General features: G+C 37.9%; 1 protein-coding gene across 2 annotated transcripts in view; it reads right to left on the bottom strand.

Moving 5' to 3' along the window:
- pde4d (phosphodiesterase 4D, cAMP-specific) overlaps nt 1–26,239 on the bottom strand; it is a 149,229-nt gene that overhangs the window by 12,505 nt on the left and 110,485 nt on the right. The window contains exons 1-6 of one of the 2 annotated variants that reach the window (XM_081349734.1): nt 18,563–18,867; nt 8,276–8,467; nt 8,048–8,084; nt 7,870–7,946; nt 6,174–6,223; nt 1,866–1,978 (exon numbers count right to left, since the gene is read on the bottom strand). In XM_081349734.1, the coding sequence (XP_081205860.1) occupies nt 1,866–1,978; nt 6,174–6,223; nt 7,870–7,946; nt 8,048–8,084; nt 8,276–8,467; nt 18,563–18,693 (600 nt within the window). In that variant the 5' untranslated portion in view covers nt 18,694–18,867. Of the gene's footprint in view, nt 1–1,865; nt 1,979–6,173; nt 6,224–7,869; nt 7,947–8,047; nt 8,085–8,275; nt 8,468–18,562; nt 18,868–26,239 lie in introns of those variants that run through there. The other variant, XM_081349733.1, reaches the window with a different exon arrangement.

Here is a 26,239-nt window from a genome sequence, read left to right as displayed (position 1 = left end):
GTTGACATAAAAAACTTTTTGAAGCATTAGATTTACTTTTATGTGACTTGGTTGTAGCAATATATAGTTAATATAATAGCATGTTAATATAAACATGCTATTAATAAAAATTATATATATATAAAATAGAGAATTATAAAGAAAATAAAATAGTTAATATTACTTAAAGCATGTTAATATAAACATACTATTAATAAATATATATATATATACAGTATATATATATATATATATATATAAATAAAGAACAAAATATACAGTAAAGATATAAAAAATACCAATTATAAAATAATATTTTGTTATAATTATGGTATAGTATTAATGATAATATAGTATTAAAACTATTGTTTGTTGTCAGTATAAGGTCACGTGCATGTTAATGCATGCTAATGTTTGAGTCTCTCGAAAATCATCCATATTTAGCCTTAAAATACACATACATAAATGATGTGTCTGGCCTAATTTGCTACCCAGATCACTGCTTGATCAAAACAAAAGTGTAGTTCTGTTTGAAACACTATCTTACAGAGTAATCCCCAGATATAATAATTACATTTTAGAGTTATAAAGTTAGAGTTATTAAACATATCTAAATTGAATTCTTATGGTCAAAATAGATTTAATGATTTCGGCAACTGAAAAGGAAGATGTATTCAAGCACCTGGGCCAATATGAACATTCTGACAGCTAATAAATCATGAAAACAATGGCAGCTGGACATCTATACACAACCTACACACAAAATATAGGTACTACATAAAAATACGTTTTTTCATAACAGATTAGCAGTAGCTATTTCTGTTCTAAAACAGCATGAAAACAGTGTTATTGATATCAGCATGAAAACAGCATGAAAACAGATATCAGTCGGATAGGATATAACACTTGCGTGGTGACTGTGAGGCAGTTTTATACAGGATACGCCACTATTGCTATTGAGCTAAAGCAACAAAGCAAACTGACAGGCCTTGTGCGTTTCCATGGATACTGGGAAATGGGGGGGGGGGGGGAGAGATTCGTCCAAGTGAGACATGAAAATGTGAGTATTAGACTCTTCTGTTACTTATGTCTGGTCACCTCTGTCGGACCTTTAGAATGGTTGCGTAAGCAATATGAGAAGCATCTCGTATTTTGTTATTTTAAGAGGTGCTGTGGCCAAATGGACTGGACGAGAATAGATACACACTACAGGCTGATTAGCATGCTGTATGTGTACTAGGGCCTTGCTGGAGACTGTGGGCATGCTCAGTGCAGCCTGAATGACGATTCTGCTGCTGTTATTGCAAACAGTGCACTGGTTAATCTGAAATCAACTTCACTTCAAAACAACTAAACGCTTTAGTTGTTCATTACATGATCTGATTGCCATTTTTCAATATTAATCATCTGCTGCTCATGTTTGAACCAATGCACAACACTGACATCTAAGGCTACACACACACACACAGTATGATGGAGTACCAAACACAGTCAGATGTGATGCGTATTTATTTACTGGTGTTAAGGTCTACTGGGATTCAACAAACAACAACAAACATTTGTGATAACATAAACATAAGTCTTAAAATAGTAATTTGATCTTGAGGCATTATTGCACAATATAATATTGTGCACAAGTGAAAATTATTCAAAGCCTAAAACTGTTAAAATAAAAATAAATAAATCACAAATAAATCAAATAAAAATCACAAAGAAATAAATAATAATAAAAAAGTTATAAATCTACAACACAAGCCCTAATTGTGATTGTGAGTGGAATATGAACACCTGAGATATTAATAATTGCAATTCATCAACTTGCAGAACCATCCCAGGGAATCCTAAACAAGCAAAAGCGCAGATAAAGACACCTAGAGCTTTTTTACCTTGTTGGATGCCATCTCGCTGACCGAATGCCTGGTCTGTAGGGTCTCGAGCTGGTCGAGGCACCAGTCCAGCTCCTCCAGGGTCTCTGTGGCCAGCTTCTGGTAGGCCTCCTCTGGAGGAAGAGAAGGAGGCAAGGAGTCAGATCTCAGATGCTTTAGGTGTCTAGTTGAGGCTCCCAGCAGAGGGCCCAAACTGCTGTAGACCGCCATGTTGGGATATCCCGACAGAACGCATGGGTGATTCTTCATGCTGTGCTGAAGCCCTCCACAGTGAATGATGGGGCTCCAAATCGAGCCAAAAAACAAGGTTTCCAAAAACAGCGGAGCTGTAATCCGACGAGGCACGAGGAGTGGGAGTCAGATCTCGTGAGAAGCGGGGAACACTAAATCCCTTAAGAAAACATACAAAGGGGCCACACAAATCAACACTCTCACACGGCTCACAAACAAAACGACAACACGCGCTCGACTGCAGAATCTATGGTCCTAAATGTTCGAGAAGCCCGGAGTGAAAGCTCTCATCTCGGGACAGAGAGAATGTCATTACTGTGGGCAGGCCCATCTCTGCGTGACAGATGCCGGTCTGCATCCAAGAAGCTGAGTAGTGTGCGGTGGCCCTTAGGAGCACGTGATCCGGCCCATAACAAAGCATACAGGCATAGTGTCATAACAATAACACACACGTACACTCGCTCATACACGCATACAAAGCATACAGAGGGTTGACGCCAACAGATGAGTGACTAGTCCCTGTCTCCAGTCCTCAAGCTGAGCTGCCGCACGAAAGAACAAAGGTGATCGCATCTGCCTGCCCTCTTTTCTCAGAGCGGTGGATGCCCTGCATGAGCACGGGGCAGCCGTGGAGCGTCGCTAGCCGAACGTGAGCCGAGCTTCCTCTTGAAACAGAAGCCTGAAGCCTGCCAGTGCTGCTGCATGCAGGAGAGAGAGGGCTACAGCTAAAACCCGGCATGAATTTTACGGGATTTCGAGCCGAGGAGCTTGGGTCCTTCACAGCTGACACTTTGAGAAAGGCTGGTTGTGCTTTGGCTTTTAAAGAGGATGCTTTGTGATTTATGTTTATAAAGATAGCAAATCATTTCCTACTGAAATTGTGGTCAGCATCTCAAGTTCGCTGAGATGAGACCATTTATGACCTGCAAAATTTGTGCTTTCTTATATCAGACGCTTTTTATGGTTTATGGAGTTTATGGAAATTCGCAAACGTTTGTTGCATGTGCCTTTTCGAAAAGGTTAAGGATGACCATATGAGGGCATAAAAATAAGTGAAACTAAATAACAAAAGACTGACAAAACAGATGTCAGTGCAGCTATGCTAGACATGTTGCTTGCTTGACACTACTATGAAAACAAATGCCACATGTACATTGCTTCAACAAAGCACACATTATCTTATTCATTGTCTGTCTGTGTCTTTCTCTCTCTCTCTCTCTTTCTGCATGTGTGGTGAAGTACACAGGGCTGGGGTGCCACTTTCTCTGAAAGAGACTGCACTGACGTCAATGACATTCTTCTCGTGCTTAGCGCGACATCATACACCAGCCCATGAGAGGGCACGGGCTCCATAGACAGGAGAGCTGGGGTGAAAAGCAGGACTGGAATCCTTCAATCTGGGTCACAGGCTCTCACTGCCTTGTCATCCAAAAACTCCTCACCAAAACATCAGCATTTGCTAGTGCGAGAGGATTTATTTGGATACACCATAAAAAATAACCGTAAAAAGGCCTTATCTTGTTCAATGTCTTTATTCCCCAATTGTGAGCAGAATTTGTGTGTTTGTGTGAATTGCTACCCAGAGGGCAAACAGATGAGTGCAACCGAATGCAAGTAAAATTATGAACTGAGATTTCTGGAAAAAAGTGATTGATACCTGTCAGTGTAAAACTGCAGTTTCTAGAGTGTTCCTAACATGTTCTAAAGTGTTCATAGTGGTTTTAAGTACTTTGCTAAGCGGTTTATAGGGGTTTCAGCGTGTTTTTTAGCGTGTCAGGGTTCAAACAAGGTCATAATATACGGTCTGTAGGAAATTTCAAAGAAAAAAATTTGGGATAAAAGGGTTTTGGACCAATATGTATTGTTAAAGCTGCTATTTAAATACATTTAGAATAATAATGGATACTTATAATAATAATATTTTCCAGCTAATACCACAATAATGTCTTTACAACATGAATGCCAATTACTTAATTTTTAAACAACGTTCAACGTTCTTTATAATGACACTTTATTTTTCTTACACAAACAAAAGGAGTCTTAAAATATATAGCTGCCTTTATATTTTAGAAAACAGGTCATCTGCAATTTGATTATACTGTATTTGGGCTCTTGGCATCAAACCAGTTTTAAAACCCTGGAGTTGCTAGATTGTTGCTTACTGGCCCAAGTAAAAAAAAAAAAAAAAAGTTGCTGCAATTACAAAGTCATTTAAACTTAAATTACATTAAACTGACTTAAAAAATTAGTTGAATCTTGTATAACTTATAAAAAAAAGTTAAAAATTTCTTAAAGGGATAGTTCACCTAAAATTTTGAATGATCCCATGATTTACTCACCCCCACGGACACAATCGGAGATATATTTAAAAATATCCTAGCTCTTCCAAGCTTTATAATGGTAGTTAATGGGGGGCAAGATTTTGAAACCCCCCAAAAATGCATTCATCCATCATAATAATTCATAAAATAATCCATACCGCTCCATGGGGTTAATAAAGGCCTTCTGAAGTGAAGCAATGGGTTTTTGTAAGAAAAATATCCATATTTAAAACTTTATTAGCTATAATAACTACATTCCGGAAGACGGCATTCCGGCCCCCATTCACTACCATTATAAAGCTTGGAAGAGCCAGGATAATTTGTTAAATATATCTTTTATATTGTGTTCGTCTGAAAGAAGATAATCATATACACCTAGGACGGCTTGAGGGTGAGGTTCATTTATGGGTGAACTATCCCTTTAACTTATTTTTGATGAGTTAAAGCAATGCAAAAAATATATGTTGTACATTTATTGATCATAGAATTTTTTACAGTGTTCCTTATGATATTCTGGTCTCTAAATATGGCTCAGGTCCCTGCTTCAATGTAACTCTATTAATCACTTGTTTTATTGTCTGCGTAAGTCTGATCACCCCTCTTCTTAACAAGCTGCATGATTTTAGGAATCATGCCATAGCAAGCCCCACTAATTAGTCATTTAGTTGGCTCTATATTCCACAGAGATTTACAACACACTTATTAGAGAGACATTCTCCCTGGTGCAACCTGTCTTCCTTAACCATCATCAGAATGGTGAACCTTCTGGTGGTGACCAGGTCATATCTTTAGCCACTAGCACTTCCATCCTTATCTACATTATGGTATATGGCCATTGGCCATCCATCAAGTCATCCTACACTCAACACCCATCAGGGTCACATGACATCTAAACTCAGCTTGGGGAGTTAAATTGTATAATGTCTCCATCTGCTCACTGCTTCTAGTACAAATCAATATTATAAATCTATAACACTGGTGCTTTTTATCTCTGCGACTGAACATTCTGCTCATGCTAAACATCCAGCGAGCGCTCGGTACTACAGTTCTAGGTCAAACACCTGCATCTCAAAACAAGCTTTTCTTTGCAAACCTTATAAATAAACCACAAACAGCTGCTAATCAATATAATGAGCAGTGCCTCATGATTATGGCAAAGCGACTGTCACATCCCAGGATGCCCTATAAAGCTGACATATGCATGAACAAATGGGTAAAAGTGAGTATAAAATGATCTTTAAAGCTTTTGTGCATAGAGGGTATTGTGACATATTTTTTTCTTATCGGCTTCAGAGTACATGACATGCACAGTGCGATATGAGATGTCTGGAGGCTGCCCTCATGCTGGTTTAGACAAAACGGAAGGTGCCACACAAGGACAACGTCATCCCTCATATCAAACAGTGTCTAACAGTTCTCCACAAAACACAAAACTAAGCAAATCTATCTGATACAATGTGATCTCAATGATAAAGATCGGTTACGCAGTGTTGAACTGAAAATAAATCATTTAAAGCTGAAGTACTAAAATTACTAATACTAAAATACTAATAAATTAAAGCAATATTGAAATAAACTAATAAAAATGACAAAAGCACATAACAAAATGACTAAAACTTACAATAAAAACTGAACATGTAAAAATAAAAGCTAATTCAAAATGTTAACAAATAGCCAACTATAAATCATACTGAAATAGCACTGCTGTTAAGATGGCATGACAATATTCAAAATATAAAAAGCAAAGGTACGACACCTGTGTATGAGGTTTTTGTGATGGGAGGTGGGTTACACATTGGGGATCTCCTGTTTGAGAAAAAAAGGGGAAAAAAGAAGGCGTCATTGTCTATGATGCAAGTGACAGATTGACTGCTATTAGCACATTTACAACATATACAAATTCTGTCAATACTGAGAAAAAAAAAGAAAAAAAAAAAGATTTAATGTGTCCACCAAAGCATTTTTAGCCAGCTGAAAACGCCAACACTCTTCGGCGGGGCAATATCTGTGGAAGTGTTACTAGTATCTGATTTCCCAGAGAGTTTGTTTCTGAATATAAAAATGTCAATACAAATGTTAAAGGGATACTTCACCTCTGGGAAGATGAATGTGTATTTAAAAAAGGTCATTTAAGTAGAAGAAATGTGGAGAAATTTTTGAATTTGGAGCTTTCTAGACTGAGAAAAGCCAGAAAATGTATTTTTGGCTTATGTGGATGAAAGACAACAACTCCCAGAATGCACTTGCTTCGCTGCCTTAGGAGGCCACGCCTACCGGTTAGAGAGCACAGTTGAAAACAACAAGGCTAGCCTAAGTAAGTGATGAGTTTGCCAGGGATTTAGAGACCCAAAATGTCCGGGATTCGGCTTTTGCGTTCTACAGTCGCCATTCATCATGTTTACTGTGGCGAGCAGGACGAGGCTGACGGCCGCGGGAGAACGGCGCGAGGCCGGTGGCTTCATTACTGAGACGTGCCGGGTCTCGCATCTCTCACGGAGGAGCGGGAATTTTCTTAGCAATGTTAAAACGCACATCAACCGATCACTTGTTTAGCGTTCATGTAAACACTACAGTCAGATTCACCGATCGGAATTAATTCAGTTAGATTGAAACGAGAGGTGTGCATGTAAACAATGAATGGCGACCGCAGAACGCAAAAGCCAAATCCCGGACATTTTTAACAGTCTCGCCCGCCGGACAAGTCCGGGAAAAAGATGGTAACCCCTACCTACTCAGCTTTCTCCAACTATTCAGCTTTCTCCACAGAACAAGAGCCTGCTAGCTTAGCTTCCAAAGAAAGACGGCTGACACTGTGTGTACATTCTGTGAGTGAGATCCCTCTATGGGCGGGTTGAAAACATGCGGAACAACGCGATCTACTGGCTGTAGTCTTTAGCCTCTGGACAGAAAATCCTCCGATGACGCAAAATGACGATTTTTGCGTCATCGGAGGATTTTTTCCAGACAAAAAATACATAAATCTCTCCTCTCAGGGGGATATGAGGGGGGAAAGCATGGTAATTCGAAAATACTACAGGTTTTCTACTAATACAAGGCTTAATGCTAAATCCTGAAGTAACCCTTTAAGTAATTGCACTGGCTCTCGTTTTCAATGATTATGTTCTGCTGTTGGGCTTGTTGTTGTCGTCTGTTGGTATTGTCCCACCCCTCCTCCTCTGTGATTGGACGGCTGGGTAAAAAGTGACAGTGATGAGCGTTGCATTTTACACAAAGTTGAACACTCTTCAACTCTCGGTGACCAGAAAAAAAAACGCAGAGCATTCAGTGTGAAACAGACGCTCAGCAGCTAGTCACGCTGCCGCCGTTTTAAAAAAAACCTGCCACTGCCATTGAAAACAACTGGAAAAAGAAAACCGCTTTGGTGGACACACGGCCTTAGTGTCATGATAAAAATGTGTGAATTTGAATATTTAACATTGGAAGCAACATACTTGTTATTGGCTCTTTCCTGTTGTACATTTGTTAAAGCAGCGAAATTATTCCGGACAGTCCTTAAACTCGCCAGAACCTGAGAGAAGACACATAAAATTAGTTCAGTGGTGTTATATAATTGTATTGATTTAGTCAAACCATCACCTTTTAAACTTCACATATTTAATATTGCAATACCTGTGCAAAAGGGGTAACAATCATGTCATCCCCGTGTCTGCAAAAAAAAAAACATAAAAAAAAACATAAATACTAATTGCAACAGCACTGATAATTTATAGAAATGTTTTAAGAACTGTAGTTTAAGGCTATACATTTGTTTTACTATTTAAGAATAAAACATGCACATTTGTACACACACAAAAAAAACTACATGCCACTAAACATTTAAAAAAGACTTTTGCTCACATGTCACTGGCGATGGAGGAGTTTCTGGACATAGACTTTGGTGAGAGGTCATAGTCGCTGTCCGAGCGGTACAGGAAGGACTCTCTCCTCTGGCTGTGCACAAAGTTGGCCTGGAGAATGAGACCTGACCCCGGGCTGGCCATGGGATCCAACGGACTACGTCCTGATGACGTGCCATTGTCCACATCAAAGCTGGGGAGACAAAACAACAAGACAGTTAGCGCTGATGTCGAATGTGACAACTGGACCACATAGAGTGGAATGTTACTCAGGTCATTTTCAATGAGAGTTGCCCATTTTCAGCAATGTGGGCAGGGCCGTGCACAGACCTTTTGAGGGGCATGTGCTGAAACTGAAAAAGGGCACCCCCCTCCCTTTTTTTATATCAAAATTATTTAGTAAGCCTACATAAAAGGAAGAAATGGTCACGTCTTCATGACAAATTCAATAACACAAAATAATAGTCTCAAAAGCTTTAGATTTATTCACGATTAATAACAACCATAATAATAATATAGATAAACAGGGTTTTAAGGGCCTCTTAACCTAAATACAACAGCAACCTTCTGTTGCTCTTGTGTACTCCCTCTTTTTTAAATTGCATTTGTCAAAAATACTTGACTCATACATAAACATGTTAACCAAATAATACAAATTAGCTTATAAAACCAAACAGAATAGCTAAAAAAATATATTTTTTTATTGAACTTTATGCACTTTTTATGAACTTTGCAGAGAAAAAAAATATATATATTCTCTTGTTTAGCTATTCTGTTTGGTTTTATAAGCTAATTTGTATTATTTGGTTACCATGATTATGTATGACATTGAGAAGGGGGGAAGGTAGAGCAATGAGTCAAGTATTTTAGACAAACTATTTTGAAATATAATTTGAGTAATTATGTCCAAATCAATTCCAGATTAAAAGAAACTATAGCTATACAGTACCTTTACTATATCCAACATGTATCCGCCTACCTGGCAAAAATTTGAATTTTGACAAGGGATGTTGGTCTCTTGAAGGTTTCTTATTCACTAAAAATATTTCACAATATTACTGTTTTTGCTGTATTTTGGATCAAATAAATGAAGCCTTGGAATGAATTAAATCATGAATTACATTCTGCATGATACAATATAAAGATTTCACAGTGATTTTCTGTAATGTTTTTTTTTTTTTTTTTTTTTTTTTTTGTTACTACTACAACATTACTGTAGTAAAACCATGTTTTACTACATTTTATACATGTGAGGATGAGCGGAGAGTATAGAATAATATAGGCCTAGATTAAAAATTAGCTAAATAGCGAATACATGCATATTAACAGCCTTGAATTAACCATAATTGAATATTATAACCATAACATGATTGGCCTAAATGTTAATAAATTAAGTGTATCAGCAATCATAAATCAAAGAAGAAATTTCTTAGAAATATGTAACCTAGGTGACGAGGATCACTTGTCGCTTTGTCCAGTACGAAACAGCGCGGGGGCGCACCTGTTATGATTTTCCGATGGTAAAAACAAATTATATGTCGTTGTATTACTTATCAATATATAGTTTTTGACCAGCGAATGAGTGCAAATGTGCATTTTTTTGTCCGTCATTAAAACGGCGCCGGCGGCATCACATTACATTTTCATCAACAGGTTACAAACTAGTTTGTTTTTCCTGTTGTAAAATAGGCATTTGGCCAAAATCGCATTTTATAAAAGATGAAATGCTACTGTATGCACAGACTATTTAAGTTATTTGCGTTAGGCTATATTGTTGGCTATGACTAGATGGCAAATGCTAGCCTAGACCTCTCTCTCAGGCGACGTCCCGACATAGTGTTTAGTAGTACTTATTCAAACAACAAGATATTTATTTACCCTTCGCAAAACTTCGTTCAGCTGCTGTCTACTGTGCGGCTGCTTGTGGAACTTCAGTTGATTCAGTGAATATAGAGGGGGCGGAGTTATCAGCTTACTGACAGCTTGAGGATCGAATAAGATTTACACAAGCTCGTTTTAAGAACTTTCATTGGCTAAATATTTGTAAAACAGACAGACAGACGTAAAGGATGACCAATAGCATTGATAAAAAAAAAAAATAAAAAAAAAACACCACCAAAAAAAGGGCACTTCGGAGTGTGAGGGCAAAAAGGGCATGTGCTCTGCACAGGTTGAGCCCTACCTGTGCACGTGCCTGAATGTGGGCATGTTGCTGACCAATTTTATGTTAGTAACTGGTCATTAGGCATCTTTTTCTGACAATTCTTTCTCTTTTCACACCAAGAGCAAAAACTACAAATATAACTAACGATAACTATATTAGCGTCCACACCAGCGAATGATATCGTTTTGTTTATTCTAAGTGCGCGCTACAGTTTTGTCATCTGCCACTTTAAATGCTCAAGCTCTTTAAAGCAGGATGGATTCTGATTGGCTGTCAATGTTTTTCTCGTTAATCAGCTGAAAAAAAAAAAAAAAAAAAAACGTTCTGAAAGTGATTCCAAAACTAAAGTTTATGGAAATTATGCAAAAATATGGTCCAATCTTTTTGCTAGGTTACTCGTAATAGTGACACAAGGTACCCAGCAAGCAGTATATTTTCCTTGTTCGAATTTTGAACTCTTTCACCTGCCAGCGTTTTTTTTTTTTTTTTTAAGTTATCAGCCACCTCAAGCATATTTTATGGCCCCTAGAATATTTTGTTCAATGAATTTCTGAAGTAGCATTTTTTCAAAAGAAAGAACAGAGCCTCTGTTTTATTCTAGCTTCATGCATTCTCTTTTTATCAACACTTGGATGTGAGTAAGTTTAATAAAAAAAGCAGAAATTTTATCAAACAGCTGAGAAAAACGCATCCAGATCGGATTCAGAAAGATGATTAAATCATAGATGGAGTAGATTGAGTCCATCAACACCCCCAAAGCTTTAAAGTCCAATAGCGCATCCTGGCTCGACATTTCATTCAGTAACATTAGGCAGTTTTGATTTATATGCTGTTAAATATTGACGATCACGTTATTTTACATATGCATCTGCGTACATATGCTATTGCTTGATTCTGCTTTTTCTTCACCTGTGTTTTGATCAGGAAATGTCTGTACTCTTTCAGAATATGCATAATTTCGCCCCCTACTGTATAACAGTGAAAAAAAACGGAAAGCCAGAATTTTTTGTCAATGGCAGGGAAGCGTTGTCTCATAAATAATAATGGGGGTTAAAGAGTTAAATAAATCATGCAAAATTCATGTTGTGGATAAAATTGTGTCAGCCCTCATTTTCAAATAAATGTAATGAAATAACAGAAAATAAGCATAAAACATAATGTTTTGTAGTGCAACAACAGCAAAATAATAAAACCCAAATTAATACATTTGATAAACAATAAAAAACACTTCCAGCAAAGGGCTTCCCCAGACCATCGAGTGTGCTGTTCTTAACCTTCATCTCCTTAGTCCGTAGATCCTACCAACTGTGTTTACAACAACAAGCTGACCCATAATCCCCAGGGAGCATTAATATAATTGCTCTGGCCTGGGTATTTTCCTGACGTGAACGGTGACGTGGCAGTAAGTCTTATTCACCGTCATGCAGTGAGTCGAGTAACGTGGTGCGGATGGATAAATCCGTATTAGTGGGTCAGCCTGCACCTTGGTGACTTCAGCAGACAGTACTGTCTCACACATAAAGGGCCAATGATTCATGACCCACATAAATCAGGGCACTGAGCTTTGTTTTGACTCAGAACAAATGTCAGCAAGTACGAACCTCAGGCATAAAACTTTCCTATAACATTTGGAGTTTGATTCTTGTCCATCTTCAACCCAACACATTGTGACTATTTTTGTGTTTCATTGAGAACTGACTTGTTCACAGAGCTTGCTGCCCTCATCGCTCTCGGGTCATATCACAGGAATGCACCGGCTTACCGTCTCACACAATGCAAACTCTAGACATGCATTATGAATGAAACAGTTCTCCTTTTACTGTAACCCACACAAATGCACTGCTTACACTACAAAGGGGAAAATGGGCTTTTATAATATCCATAAATAAGTTTCATGAAAATGAAGACACCATCGATTCTAGAGAGATTGGACAAAACATGTCCAGCGATTTTACCTGCTGTTAGTTTTGAAAACAGCAGCATTTCCACTTTTTGAGATTCATAAATAAATATTGCATTCCTTTTAAAATATTCTATCTTTAAAAAAATATATATTATCACTCACTATCCCTAAAATCACCTAATCAGACCACAAAATATTTTACAGACTTATATATACTGTGTATATATATATATATATATAACAGCGTGTTTTTCCATGTACACCACCGTTCAAACGTTGTTTTTTTTACTGTAAAAACAGTAATATTTTTTAAATGTAATTTACACAAAGCTGAAATTTCAGCATAATTACTCCAGTCTTCAGTGTCACATGATCCTTTAGAAATCGTTTTAATAATCTGATTTGAAACATTTCTTATTTTCATCAATGTTGAAGTGCATCATGGAAACTAGGGGTGGAACTGATCACAGTTGATCCGTGATCCGTACAGACCAGGCCCCACGGTTTGGCACACAAGCGATTTAAACACAAGTTCATAATTTGGACGTGTTTTGTCTTGACAATTTACACATTCAAACCATTTCAAACGCAAACAAAGAGGCGAAAATCGTGACTCGCGCGTTATCACTTTTGATCAATTTAATGCATCCTTGCTGAATAAAAGTAGCAATTTCTTTAAAAAAAATTAAAATATGTATTGACTCCAAACTTTTGAGCAGTAGTGTGTATGCATTAACAATCAATATTCTTGCATATCAAATCTCAGATTTTCCAAATTCTGCCATCAAGATCTTTTTAATTTCAATTCCTCAAAGTAAGACCCCTTAAGTAAATGACCAGCCCATCAACAATCAGCAGTGTTGTGAGCAGTTTGCTTTGTCTAATGTCTTCGGATACAGAGGGGGAAAAATACACCACTCCCATCCTCTCTCTTTCCTCCTTGTCTTCACTTTGCTAGTGCTCTCATTACATTCCCTTGATTTTCCTCTATCAAATAAGCAGTATGTCAAGGTTTCCATCTGTTCCCTGTACAAGTATCACTGTTAAACTACACTTAACATACATACAAACACACACACAAGTGCACACACACCACCACATCCTATACAGTAGGTCCAAACACACAGCACTGTGTTTTTGTTCCAGATATACAAACACTCGGCACAGATGCAAAAGCAAAACAATGAAAACCAAAGAAACTCTTAAAAAATCACCTCTGTAAAAACCAACTGTAAAAATGACCTTTTGATAAAACTGGATAGAAACTCCTTTGACATCAAACAGCGCTGTGTGACGCAACACACAATACATTATACAGCCATTTCTAGATAATGGTAATGACTTCCAGTTATTTTATATAATTATGGAGTGGGCTGGGTTGAATCTCTCTGGACAGACACCACTGATAATATCAAAGAATGCAAGCGGAAATTATTTCCAAACTTGTCACGGCTTCTGGAGAATTTACTGGAGAGTTTACTTTTATTGGTAATTAGTTTAATTGTATAACATGCAAAGGACACAAAAAGTATTTGGACACTAATATGCATAGGAATGTATATGAAATGTAAAGCAAAACATTTCACACATTTTTATTTTATTTCAACTAATAAAACAATATGTATAAATGAATTACAATTATGATAAATATAAAAAATAGCAAATAACGCAAAATTAAATAATAACTGAGAAATTAGAAAGTGAAAATGACTGCGTGGAATAAATAATAAATCTATTAGGCAGTGTATTAGCAAAAGTGCATTTCTTCCTTCCTTTTTCTTCAAAACAAAAAGTTGCATCGTAAATGATGCCCCTCCTGTGAGTGCAGGCCAGTGGGGGAGGGGGGACAACAAGACAACCGTACCTAGTGTTAGTACACCCTAACTTAAATTATAGAGCTGGTAAGTCCCGCCCATCCGTAAAACCCCAAGTGGACCTCTAGGTTGAAAAATCGTCAATGCAAGTGAATGGGAGAAAATAATTATTTTCTGTTCCCGTTTGAATTGTGCCATGAATGTGAACGTATGTTGTCTGTGAATTTTTTATATAACTTTTCATGTTACGAGTTTGACAGTATATGGTATGATTCTTCGGCTAGCAGTTGTGGAAAAGACATAACGAGAAAGACTACATGTCGCCTATGTGACGTCACCCCATAAAGTTGACTTACCCGTGGTTTTCGCCAACCTCAACGATTTTGTCCTCTCCCTGAAAGAAGGCGGTGAAGTGCACCAAAGACACAGCCATGTTTAGCGGGATCCGTGAGCTAGTGTCCGTGTGCGAGTGGTGTTGACGTTTCAAACGCGTCGAAAGCAGCGAGAGTTGTAGTCCACAAAGTGCTCTCACACAAAGTCTAACCGTATCAAACTTCTACCCGCTAAATTGTAGCATTCTTTACGCGAAAAGTTATATAAAAAATTCACAGACAACATATGTTCACATTCATGGCAAAATTCAAACGGGACCAGAAAATAATTATTTTCTCCCATTCACTTGCATTGACGATTTTTCAACCTAGAGGTCCAGCGGGGTTAGCGGAAGGGGCTAACAAAGTGGTTTGTTATACTGTACAATCATGCACTGCGTTATCCTTTCACAAACCACATAATGACTACGGACGGCTTCAAGAGCGCTTTAGCAAAACGATTAAGTATGTCTGTCTCTTTAAAATCAATGGGATAATTAACTGTAATCACCACTACACTATCTATGGCATCAGATGTCCAACTGGCTCACTCTTTTGTTGTGGACGACAGTGAGTGATAACAGATACCGGCCTGCCCAGTCTCTTTGGCTGTGTAGTTGAAGTCATTTTAATTGAGACTGGCTGTTCCTTAACTTCTGTTTTTTGTACTAAACCAGATTTTTTTCCTGATTAGCATGGCAGTTAACACTAACAAGGCTCAGAGAGTTCAGAGAGTTCACCCGGAAACTTAAATTATACTTTGAGTACTAATGTGAAGAATAAAAATAAAAAAAACAATTCTTAATTCGTGGCCACGATATATGTATATTTTTATCAGCATGTCATATGAAGGGCTCTGTACCAACCTGCATATATGAAAATACTACAACAATAACAAGATTATACTGAGTAATTCAACACTACTAAAACCATTTTTTTACATTTAAGCAGATTACATGTTCAACCCTAAACTATTAAAAATACAACTAAAATAAAAAATAAACCCTGAAAAGACTTAAACCATACTAAATAAAAAATAAACTCAGTACTGCTAGAATTGCCTGCACACTTCTCAATTTCAAAAAGTTGGATGAAAAAAAATATATATACACATCCATACATACAAATATTACACAAATGCCTTATATTTAAGAGTGTTATATCCTCTAGTCTTGAGTTTTGTTCTTAATAAGGGTCTAGAAATTATCAAAACATAAACTTTTGCCATGGTTTCTGGGAAAAATGTTAGTTTTCGATAATAATTAGAATACTGTTCAAATTAAAATAGAGTTTTTCCAAGTAATACATTCAGAATCACAGAAGTTCTGGTTGGCTAAAGTTTAACATTGATATCTAATGAACTGGTACATGACTGCCTGCTTTCCTAAGCTCTACTTAACAGCATGTGGTCCATTAGTGTATTAGACAGGAACAAAAAAGCATATGAAGTCTGACCATGGGTCATTCAGAAAGTGGAACCCGATTGGTTTGAGACACCATGCAAAGAAAATGTACAAGACATCATGTTTCCTCTGGTGATCTGATCACATGAGGCTGTTCCCAAAACACTGCTGGTTTTCTTGTCAATCATGAGTCAGAATAGGAATATGCTTAAAATATACAAATAAAAGAGATGCGCAGGTAAAAAAATAACATGCAGGAATAATTCATGAATCAAATCAAGCTTTGTCAAAAGTATTAAAATAACGGTTGTTAAAATGCTGAAGAAAATATGGGCAAAGTGAATCAGAAAAGAGAAGTGACTTTTTTTAATTGTTTCAGTTTCAACACGAAATGCAAACATGGCACTTTGACATCACAGCCACATTATAGCACCTTGACAGATAAACACATCAAGAGCCATCCAATTAAAATTGCTTTATGTGGCAAAGCTTGAACGACAAGAGAGGAAACGGTCCATCTATTACATCAGATTATGTGTCATACAAGACATAACAAATGCACAACCTTCACTTTTATATAAGCACGAAAATGCACATAGATTTACACACACTCCATGAAAGATAAAATACCTCTCTTAAAGGGAAAGTTCACCCAAAAATGGTTTCATCTTCATGCCATTCACAATGCATATAACTTTCTTTCTTCAGATAAACACAAACAAAGATTTTTAGGAATCAATTGATAAATCACAACTTCTCTCGCATGAACGCTCATATGACAGTAGACCGGAAGCAAAGATTTGAAAAGTAAAAAATTAATAGAATTTTCTTACACACACACCTATTGTTTTGCTTCCGAAGACATTGATTCAACCACTGGAGTCAAATGGATATTGGTTTTTCAAGCGTCAACTGAGCGGCAGCCATTCACTTGCATTAAATTCCTTACAGAGATTGATTATTTTCCTAAAAATCTTCTTTTGTGTATGTCTGAAGAAGAAAAGTCATCTACATTGGAGACGGCATGAGAGAATTTTAATTTGGGGGTGAACTATTCCTTTAAATGCATTGTGAAACCACAAATCCATTTTACTGTTTTGATTTGTGCGCTTCATATAACCATGCAGTTTTTTAATTCAAATTATGCTAATATTTTATCAGAGTAACCCAAATAGCAATAGCATGAATGACAGGATATGAGGTGGCAACTGTCAATTAATGACTGGTGTGTATGACATGAGCTGAGTCACTGTCATGCATTACAATAAAGCAAAACAAACAGGAACCGCAGACAATAGGGTCAATATAAAAGGTGAAGGAAGCACATACTGACACACGCACATTGTCCTCCTCAAACTGATGACATCATTAAGATGTCAGTGAGATTTCCTCCATCCTGACCTCTCAACCTTTTTTCATACACACAAACATACACAGGCACACACAACCATACACTTGAACATTCTCAAAGCAAGGTTGTGTTTGCTTAGCTGAGAGCTGTTATTCATGGAGACCAAATGGAGCATTCCATGAGCAAAGGGGGGTAACGTAACCTGCCTCTTTTGCTAGCCTACTTTATAAACGTTCAGACAAAAACATAGCACCAAAATACCCCAAATTAAGCCTGTGAATCATCAATATGCAATATCTCACAGTTCGCATGCAGCGACGGATAACCATTCAAATTAAACTTTACATGCGCACTTGTTCAAACAGACTGAAAACTGTTGTACCAAAATAATCAGTCCTTTATAAACTATCATCACCCATTTCTAAAATAAGCATATACAAACAGAGAACAAGATGGGACAAGAGAGACTAGGGTGAGGTATCTGCCCTTTGGCACTGTTTGCAAATGTGTGGAAATAATGTTTCACTCTTTGCCATTTTACTAGTTTTTAAGGTGATTGCACAAATGTTTTGGATATGTTACTGGTCGACATACTGTACTTCTTTTTTCAGTTATGGGTAATGGCTAAAATGAGCAAATCCAACCAAATTTCATATCACAAAATCATGTTCATTCTACAAAATGCATACATTAGGCTACAAGTTGACATTTTTGCATTTTTTTTTCTTATTTGCATCTACAATAGGAGGTAGATGCATTAAAAAGCAACTAAATTCTAAATTATTTACAGCTCTTATGATTAAATAAAACAATTATAATAATAAAACATTTATTTTTTAAATTAAATATTAATTATAGCCTACATAAAATATATAGGCCTATAGCAAAATGCTTTAGTAAAACGTTTTAATGGAATCAAAATAGTACAATTTGAAAATCAAATTCTCTCCCCATATCTGACAGGCAACAAATTCATCAACAAATGTTTAAATCTATCCCACAGTTAGTTACACTTTAACAAGCCAACGAGAGACAGAGTAAATGAAAAAACCCAGAGGAATGGCACTAGTGGAAGAGAATGTAAATACAAGAGAAATTCTTTAGGAAGAGTGGAACTCAATTTATGGAAGGTTGAGTGAAAAAACAATGGGGGTTAAAACTTAAGAGGAAGCAGAGAATTACACAAGATGTTAAAAAAAGATATCGGCTGGTGTAAGACAGGAGAAGGAAACAGCAAGCACAGGGATCTAACAGAAGGAGATAGTCAAAAGTTCTCCTTTACCCATCTGTGTTCTTAAGTGAACTGGTGGAGCGAGACCGGGGCTTCATGATAATGCTCATTCTGGACGTGGATTTCCCTCTGCTAGCGGCTACAGCTAATCCCAACAGTGTGCATTTGTTTTCAGTCCTCATGTGCGTCTTCAAGCGTGAACATAACTCGGTCGAGACGGCCCTGCCTCTGTTTGTTCCACTGACAGAAACCCCTCGTGGTCCGGGACTCTCAAACTGACCGGACAGGAGTTCCAGAGTTTGTGTCACTCAGCAACCGGCTGCTATAATGCAAGACAATCTGTCTCTCCCCCTCTCACTCTCTCTCCTGAAACTCCCACCCTATGTACTTTTCTCCCTCCCTCCCTTCCTGGCTGGCTGCAAGACTCATTGCTCGGACTCGTGTAGTAATGACGTAGTTGGGGGTAGGGTGCTCCTTGAATGGATGGGGGAGGAAACTTACACCTCAACTTCAGAGGTTTCAGATGAATTTCAGAAAAATTAATCCCAACGGATGTACTGTATATACTCCCTAAAAAAGGGTGGGAAGGATTTGCCCAGTAGTATGAATTCAAGCTGAGTCAAAAGCACTTAGTGTGAAATTGCACATCCAGTGTAGACTGGAAATTTAAAACCACTTCATCCAAGCAATCATTTATTAAATGCGCTTTCCCCTTACAAAAAATATCATTTTCTTAAGTATACTTAAGTATATTTTAAGTATACTTTATGTACTAAGTATTCTAATATCAGTGTACTAGAAGAAAACTAGTAAGTGTACTATTTCAATACTACTTGGGACTAAATTGGCCCACTTTTTAGTGTGTAAATGTATACTTTTAAGTATACTTTAAGTCTAACAGTAGTACACAACTAGTTTACAACTAAGTTTTTTGTTTGTACTGCAACTATATTGCAAGTGAACTTATAGGTATACTGATAGTTTACTAGTCAAATACTTGTAACACATTTTTTTTGTTTATGAAAGTACACTTTGAAGTATACTCTCCGTAAAGTACTAGTTTAGTCATTAAGGTAAACATAATATCATACTTATAGTATATTATTTATATATTATTTTTGCACTTTAAGTATACTGTTTATTTTTACGTATACTTTTTTTTAATACTTGAAATATACCTTTAACTGTACTTTAACTCTTTCTATTTTTAAAACATTTGTTAACATTAGGTAGTTTTGATTTATATGCTGTTTAATGTTTGATGATCACTGATGAACAATTTTCACACAATGTAAGTTTATAAGACAGTAAAAGAAGTATTTTATAGGCTACTCAAACAAAAGAGTAAACACAACTACAAGCCAAGTATACTTAATTATCCTTTTAAGTGTATCTCTGTGAAAAGATTGAATACAAGAATAGGCCAAATATACTTAGAGTTTTCTGTCAGTAGTCAAGTACATTTCAAGTAAAGTATACTTCAGTCAAGTATACTTAAGTGCAATTGTCTGGGAAGTACATTAAGTATATTTCTGAAAAGTACATAAAATGCAGACTGAAAGTATACTCATTTAGAGTTTAAAAGAAGTATACTGATAGCACACTTGAATACACTTATTTTTCATAAGGGTTCATATACAGTCCATGTACAATGACCAACATGCAATAATATACTGTAAGAGGTGAAAAAATAACTAGTAGCCTACTGAATGTCATTTCAATTAGAGAACTCTTCAACAAAGAAAAATCTAACACTCATGGCAGTACTTGACTAGATTGTTTACTGCTGCGATTAACGGTTCACACATTAACTCATGCCAAGGGCCCTCAGAGGTGTTCCAGTGACGCAAGACATGCGTCAACCAATGACAGCAAAGCAGAGAGTATCGCTTACAGCTCTGCCCACTTGATGGTTTCAATAAACATTTAGACAACAGGCTTGATTTTATCTTTAGTGAAATGATTACAGATGTCTGATTATGAAGCAATTAGTTTGGGTGAGAGATCCGTCAGTTCTAAATTACAACAAACTGAAAAAGACGTGTGTTTGTCTTATTAGGCAATATATCACATAGTATGAACAACTACTCTATGTTTGTGCACATCGTTGCCCCCCTGTGTTCACAAGAGATTAAAGCAGATAATAGACAAAATCAAGACAATCTCCTAACAAAGTCATTTACTCAGTGAAAAACCAACAACACAGAATCTAAAGACAATTAAGTAATAGATAAACACATTTATATTCACTGGGCCAAGATTTTTACACTCTTTTTTACTCCAATGAATATTTCTCAGGCTTGGGTATTTTTATTTTTATATGTAAACACATACATGTATATTAACAGTGATACATTTTTGAATTGTCTTCCAGACTAAAGCTACTTAATGGCCTTTCACAATTTATTTATTTATTATTGCCATACCCGCAACAATGGCTATTTTCATTAAGCACAGCACAGCACACACACACACACACACACACACAGCATTTATATATATGCTTTAGCATTGTTTTAAAAAAATACAACATATGAAACCCAATGTAACAACGTGACCAATTTGACATTTATATAAAAAAAACATTGAGCCAAGGTTCAATTATATAATGTATCTCAGTGCAGTTTTATATAGATTTCGAAATTTAGCTTGGAGGATCTTTTAGACAGTATTAAAAGACCACTGCAAACAAACAAACAAAAAATGTGTGCAATAAAACAGTTACTATCGCAACTACTGTAGTGTAAACTGTTAACAGGTTTAAAGAGGCATGCTGTAAGCCATATATTTCTTTAATATGCAAGTCTGTTTGTACCTGAGTGACTTGAACCAGCGTTACCTTTTCTTGCCTTTTAGTGAGTTTATATCAAGCTTGCGGCCATTCCAAGCAAAAGTGCTAAGAAAGAGAGAAAGAGGAGAACCGCCTGGAGATTCACTAGCCATGGTGTCCTGATGAAACTGACAGCTTGACTGACCACAAATAAGAGAGCTTCAGCTTTGTGTGAGGAAAATGTCCACGTCACTACTCATCCCATAATCCAATAACACCTGTCTGGCCTTCTAGCATTCAACTGCCATGTCAGAAACACAAGCTTCAGTGCTGGTAAACTGTACATGAAACTATGTCACCAAAAAGCAATCAGCTTTCTGGTCAAGAGTTTATCCTCCAAGCATGCAGTAATTATTCTGACTAGTGTGGTTTGGAATTAACTGAATTTCAGCAAGAGACGAGAAAGTGTTTGTTTCACAAGACACAACTAAATGACTAAAAATGTAACAATTTACATTGTTTCACAAACATATTCTGAAATTGCTAAGCTGAAATCAAAACATATTTGAATCCTTATTGATATTTTAAGTTGAAGTTGTTGTTCTTGCACCCAGTATTCAAATGTAACAGAACTAATGCTCTGTTACAGGGCCATAAACACCAACAACGTTTAATATAAAAAAAAAATATATATATAAAAAAGTGGTTGTCTCAAGTGTTGCTGTGCAAGAAGCTCACGAAAAACTAAGAATACTACGAATTGACTTTATAACTAACACGCAGGATATACACTGGAGAAAATGAAACACAAAAACTTCGAGAAAACTTAGACGAGATTGGACAAGGACTAGAATGAAACTCAGGGTTTCAATACACAGGAACTAATGAAAACCAGCTGAACAAAATTACTAATTAATGAGTTACCTAAGAAGCAAACAAGGAAATCAAACAAAACATACAAAACTAGTACACCGAGGACTGGCCCCCACCCAGTAATGAGAGAGACGCAAATGGTCAGGGGCAAACAAAACAGTCAATGGGGGAGTGGAGGGTGGGAGGAGCCAGATTGTTATCCAGAATCCAGCCAGGACGAAGCCCCAGTGCAGAGTCGAGGGAGGAAGGAGCCATGGTGGACACTTGGATGACCGATGGAGATAGAACCGCCAGAGATGGAGATGCAGGTGGAGCTGACGAGCCGAAGAGCCCACACAACATTAATGGCACTGTAGACTAATGTGGAGCCACAGCGACGAGCATCCGACGCTGAGGACTGAGGTGAAGCCAGCGGGACTGAGGATGAAGGCGGAGCCAGAGAGCCTGAGGACTGAGGTGAAGCCAGTGGGACTGAGGACGACTGAGGTGAAGCCAGTGGGACTGAGGATGACTGAGGTGAAGCCAGTGGGACTGAGGACGAATGCGGAGCCAGTGGGATTGAGGACGAAGGTGGAGCCAGGGAGCCTGAGGACTGAGGCGAAGCCAGTGGGACTGAGGACGAAGGCGAAGCCAGTGGGACTGAGGACAAAGGTGGAGCCAGGGAGCCTGAGGACTGAGGTGAAGCCAGTGGGACTGAGGATGAAGGCGGAGCCAGTGGGACTGAGGTGGAGCCAGTGGGACTGAGGACGAAGGCGGAGTCAGCGGGACTGAGGACGAAGGTGGAGCCAGGGAGCCTGAGGACTGAGGTGAAGCCAGTGGGACTGAGGACGAAGGCGAAGCCAGTGGGACTGAGGACAAAGGTGGAGCCAGGGAGCCTGAGGACTGATGTGAAGCCAGTGGGACTGAGGATGAAAGCGGAGCCAGTGGGACTGAGGACGAAGGCGGAGTCAGCGGGACTGAGGACGAAGGTGGAGCCAGTGGGACTGAGGATGAAGGCTGAGCCAGAGAGCCTGAGGCGGAGCCAGTGGGACTGAGGATGAAGGCGGAGCCAGGGAGCCAGAGAGCCTGAGGCGGAGCCAGTGGGACTGAGGACGAAGGCGGAGCCAGGGAGCCTGAGGACTGAGGCAGAGCCAGTGGGACTGAGGACGAAGGCGGAGCCAGGGAGCCTGAGGTGCAGGCAGGATGATGTCTGACCAAGCGGTCATATATATATATATATATATATATATATATATTAGGGCTGTCAATCGATTAAAATTTTTAATCGCGATTAATCGCATGATTGTCATGAGTTAACTCGCGATTAATCGCATTTAATCGCACGTTTTTTTATTTGTTCTAAATGTTCCTTAAATTAATACTTTTCAAGTTTGTAATACTCTAATCAACGTGGGCATGGATAAATAGATGCTTTATGCAAATGTATGTTTATTATTGAAACCATAGTCAATATAGAGCATAAGGAGGAGACATGTTTCAAAGGTCATAGATGTTTTTCAAAGAACTTGTTCATGTCTATTAGACATGTAGAAAGAACAAAAAAATGCCAGGTTACCATTACTTCTCTTTCTTTGCACTGAGCAATTTACTAACACAAACATGATTAGATTTTTGCATGACAGGGGCAGCTCTTCTAAAAATGCTAAATGTAGGCTACATTAATTATTTATTATTACATTGTAGTTTGTCTCTCTCTGTGCCCATTTTGATGAAGCTAAATTCTCAATAAAAATGTTTTCATTGGTATATTTTACTGTTTCTGTTGTCAACGGAATGGATTTGAAAAGGTGACTGAAACGCGACCCATTAAGACATAACCAGCTCTTCCTTCTAAGATGTTAAGTTAATCTGCACAAAAATTCTGATAATCGAGCCGTCGTCTGGTGAAATCAAATACACATAAGATAAAGACAATATCTGTGCTCTGATTTCGGCTATACTTGTAAAATTAGAGAAGCAACATAATATCTGTGAATTAAAGAGCTGCTCCTCCACGCGAGACGCAGAGAGAGAGAGAGAGAGAGAGAGAGAGAGAGCGAGAGAGCGAGAGAGAGAGAGAGGCGCGCGCGCGTGCTGGGAGAGCAGTACCGGCGGTACCGGGAGATTCTCAGAAACTAAATAAGGTTTGGGCGCTTTGTTGAAGGGAAAAAAAATCGCTAAAGGGGTCTGCAATGTCGCTAAGTTAGCAACACTGTGTATCTCCATTTCTCCAACTAGGGGTTGGGCCACGGGTCAAACAGAAAATACGCGCTGCGTTAATCGCGCGTTAAAAAAATTAGTGCCGTTAATATGATTTTGCGTTAACGCGTTATTAACGCGCTAACTTTGACAGCCCTAATATATATATATATATATATATATATATATATATATATATATATATATATATATATATATTCACCCGAAACTTTATTAGGTACACCAGCTCAACTGCTCGTTAACACTCATATCTACGCAAATATCTGGCTGGTCTGAGTATTTCAGAATTTGCTGATATACTGGGATTTTCACACACAACCATATCTAGGGTTTACAGAGAATGGTCCAAAAAGTGAAAATATCCAGCGAGCAGCAGAGTGAAAATGCCTTGTTGCCAGAGATCAGAGGTGAATGCAACAGTAACTCAAATAACCACTTGTTACAACCGATGTCTGCAGAAGAGCATTTTCTGAACGCACAACACATCCAACCTTGAAGCAGACAAGCTACAGCAGCAGAAGACACACCAGGTGCCACTTCCTGTCAGCTAAGAACAGGAAAATAAGGCTACAATTTGCACGGCCTCACCAAAATTGGACAAGATTGGAAAAACGTTGCCTGGTCTGATGAGTCTCAATTTCTGCTGCAATATTCAGATGGTGGGGTCAGAATGTGCTATGAACGACATGAAAGCATGATCCATCCTGTCTTATATCAACTGTTCAGGCTGCTGGTGGTGTAATGGTGTGGGGGGTATTTTCTTGGCACACTTTGGGCCCCTTAGTACCAATTGAGTATTGTTTAAATGCCACAACCTTCCTAAGTATTGTTGCTGACCATGTCCATCCTTTTATGACCACAGTGTACCCAACTTCTGAGGGCTACTTCCAGCAGGATAAGACGCATGTCACAAAGCTAAAATCATCTCAAGCTGGTTTATTGAACATGACAAAGAGTTCACTATACTCTAATGGCCTTCACAGTAACCAGATCTCAATCCAATAGAGCACCTTTGGGATGTGGTGAAACAGGAGATTTGCATCATGGATGTACAGCCGACAAATATGCAGCAATTGTGTGATGCGATCATGTCAATATAGACCAAAATCTCTGAGGAATGTTTCCAGCACCAATCAATGCCACAAAGAATTAAGGCTCTTCTGAAGGCAACTACTGGTACTAGTAAGGTGTACCTAATAAAGTGGCCGGTGAGCATTTATATTTATAATATTTATAATTTCAGCAATTAATTACTTTTTCAAGCCAATAGAACTTTCCATGCTGTCGGTCTAAAAGTACTACATTGATTCCAGATTGTAAGTGTCAGATAATGTCCTGCTTCATCTCCATATGCACTCATCTCCATATCACGCTCCCACTCGCCTACAACCAGTTATTGATGAAAATAAATCATCAGGAGTTAATCTAAGAAAAACTAAGCTATTTTAGAAGTGTTGAATATGTCCTAAATATGATAAATGTGTTAAACCACCGACTCATAATTACTAAAATAAAATCATGCACAGACAGACGCAACAATAGTGGGCCGATGCCGGAAGAATAACGAACACAATGCAGACGGGGTCTAAATGGGTCCGTGCCACTATTCTGGGAAAAATCCAGTTGGATAAATATAAATTGATTTTCTTTCTTCACCTGCAAAGTTTGAATCTATACTGGAATTGAATTTATACTTCACGTTTTCTGACCTGTCCATTCTAAGTCTGGGTTTAATGGTAGGGTGTAAATAAGTGTGTGTGTGTATGTGTGTGTGTGTGTGTTATAAGTGTGTTTGAGAGGGTGTGTGTGTGTGCTTTATTGGCATTAGCATAAGGCACATATCTGATAGCGATTCTCTGTTGCCGAGCATTTGTCTTAGGCCCAAT

This window comes from Scardinius erythrophthalmus, assembly GCF_964197995.2.
Source record: "Scardinius erythrophthalmus genome assembly, chromosome: 20".
NCBI lineage: Eukaryota > Metazoa > Chordata > Actinopteri > Cypriniformes > Leuciscidae > Scardinius > Scardinius erythrophthalmus.
The sequence above is the reverse complement of the archived record's forward strand: the minus strand, read 5'-3'. Positions and strand labels throughout refer to the sequence as shown.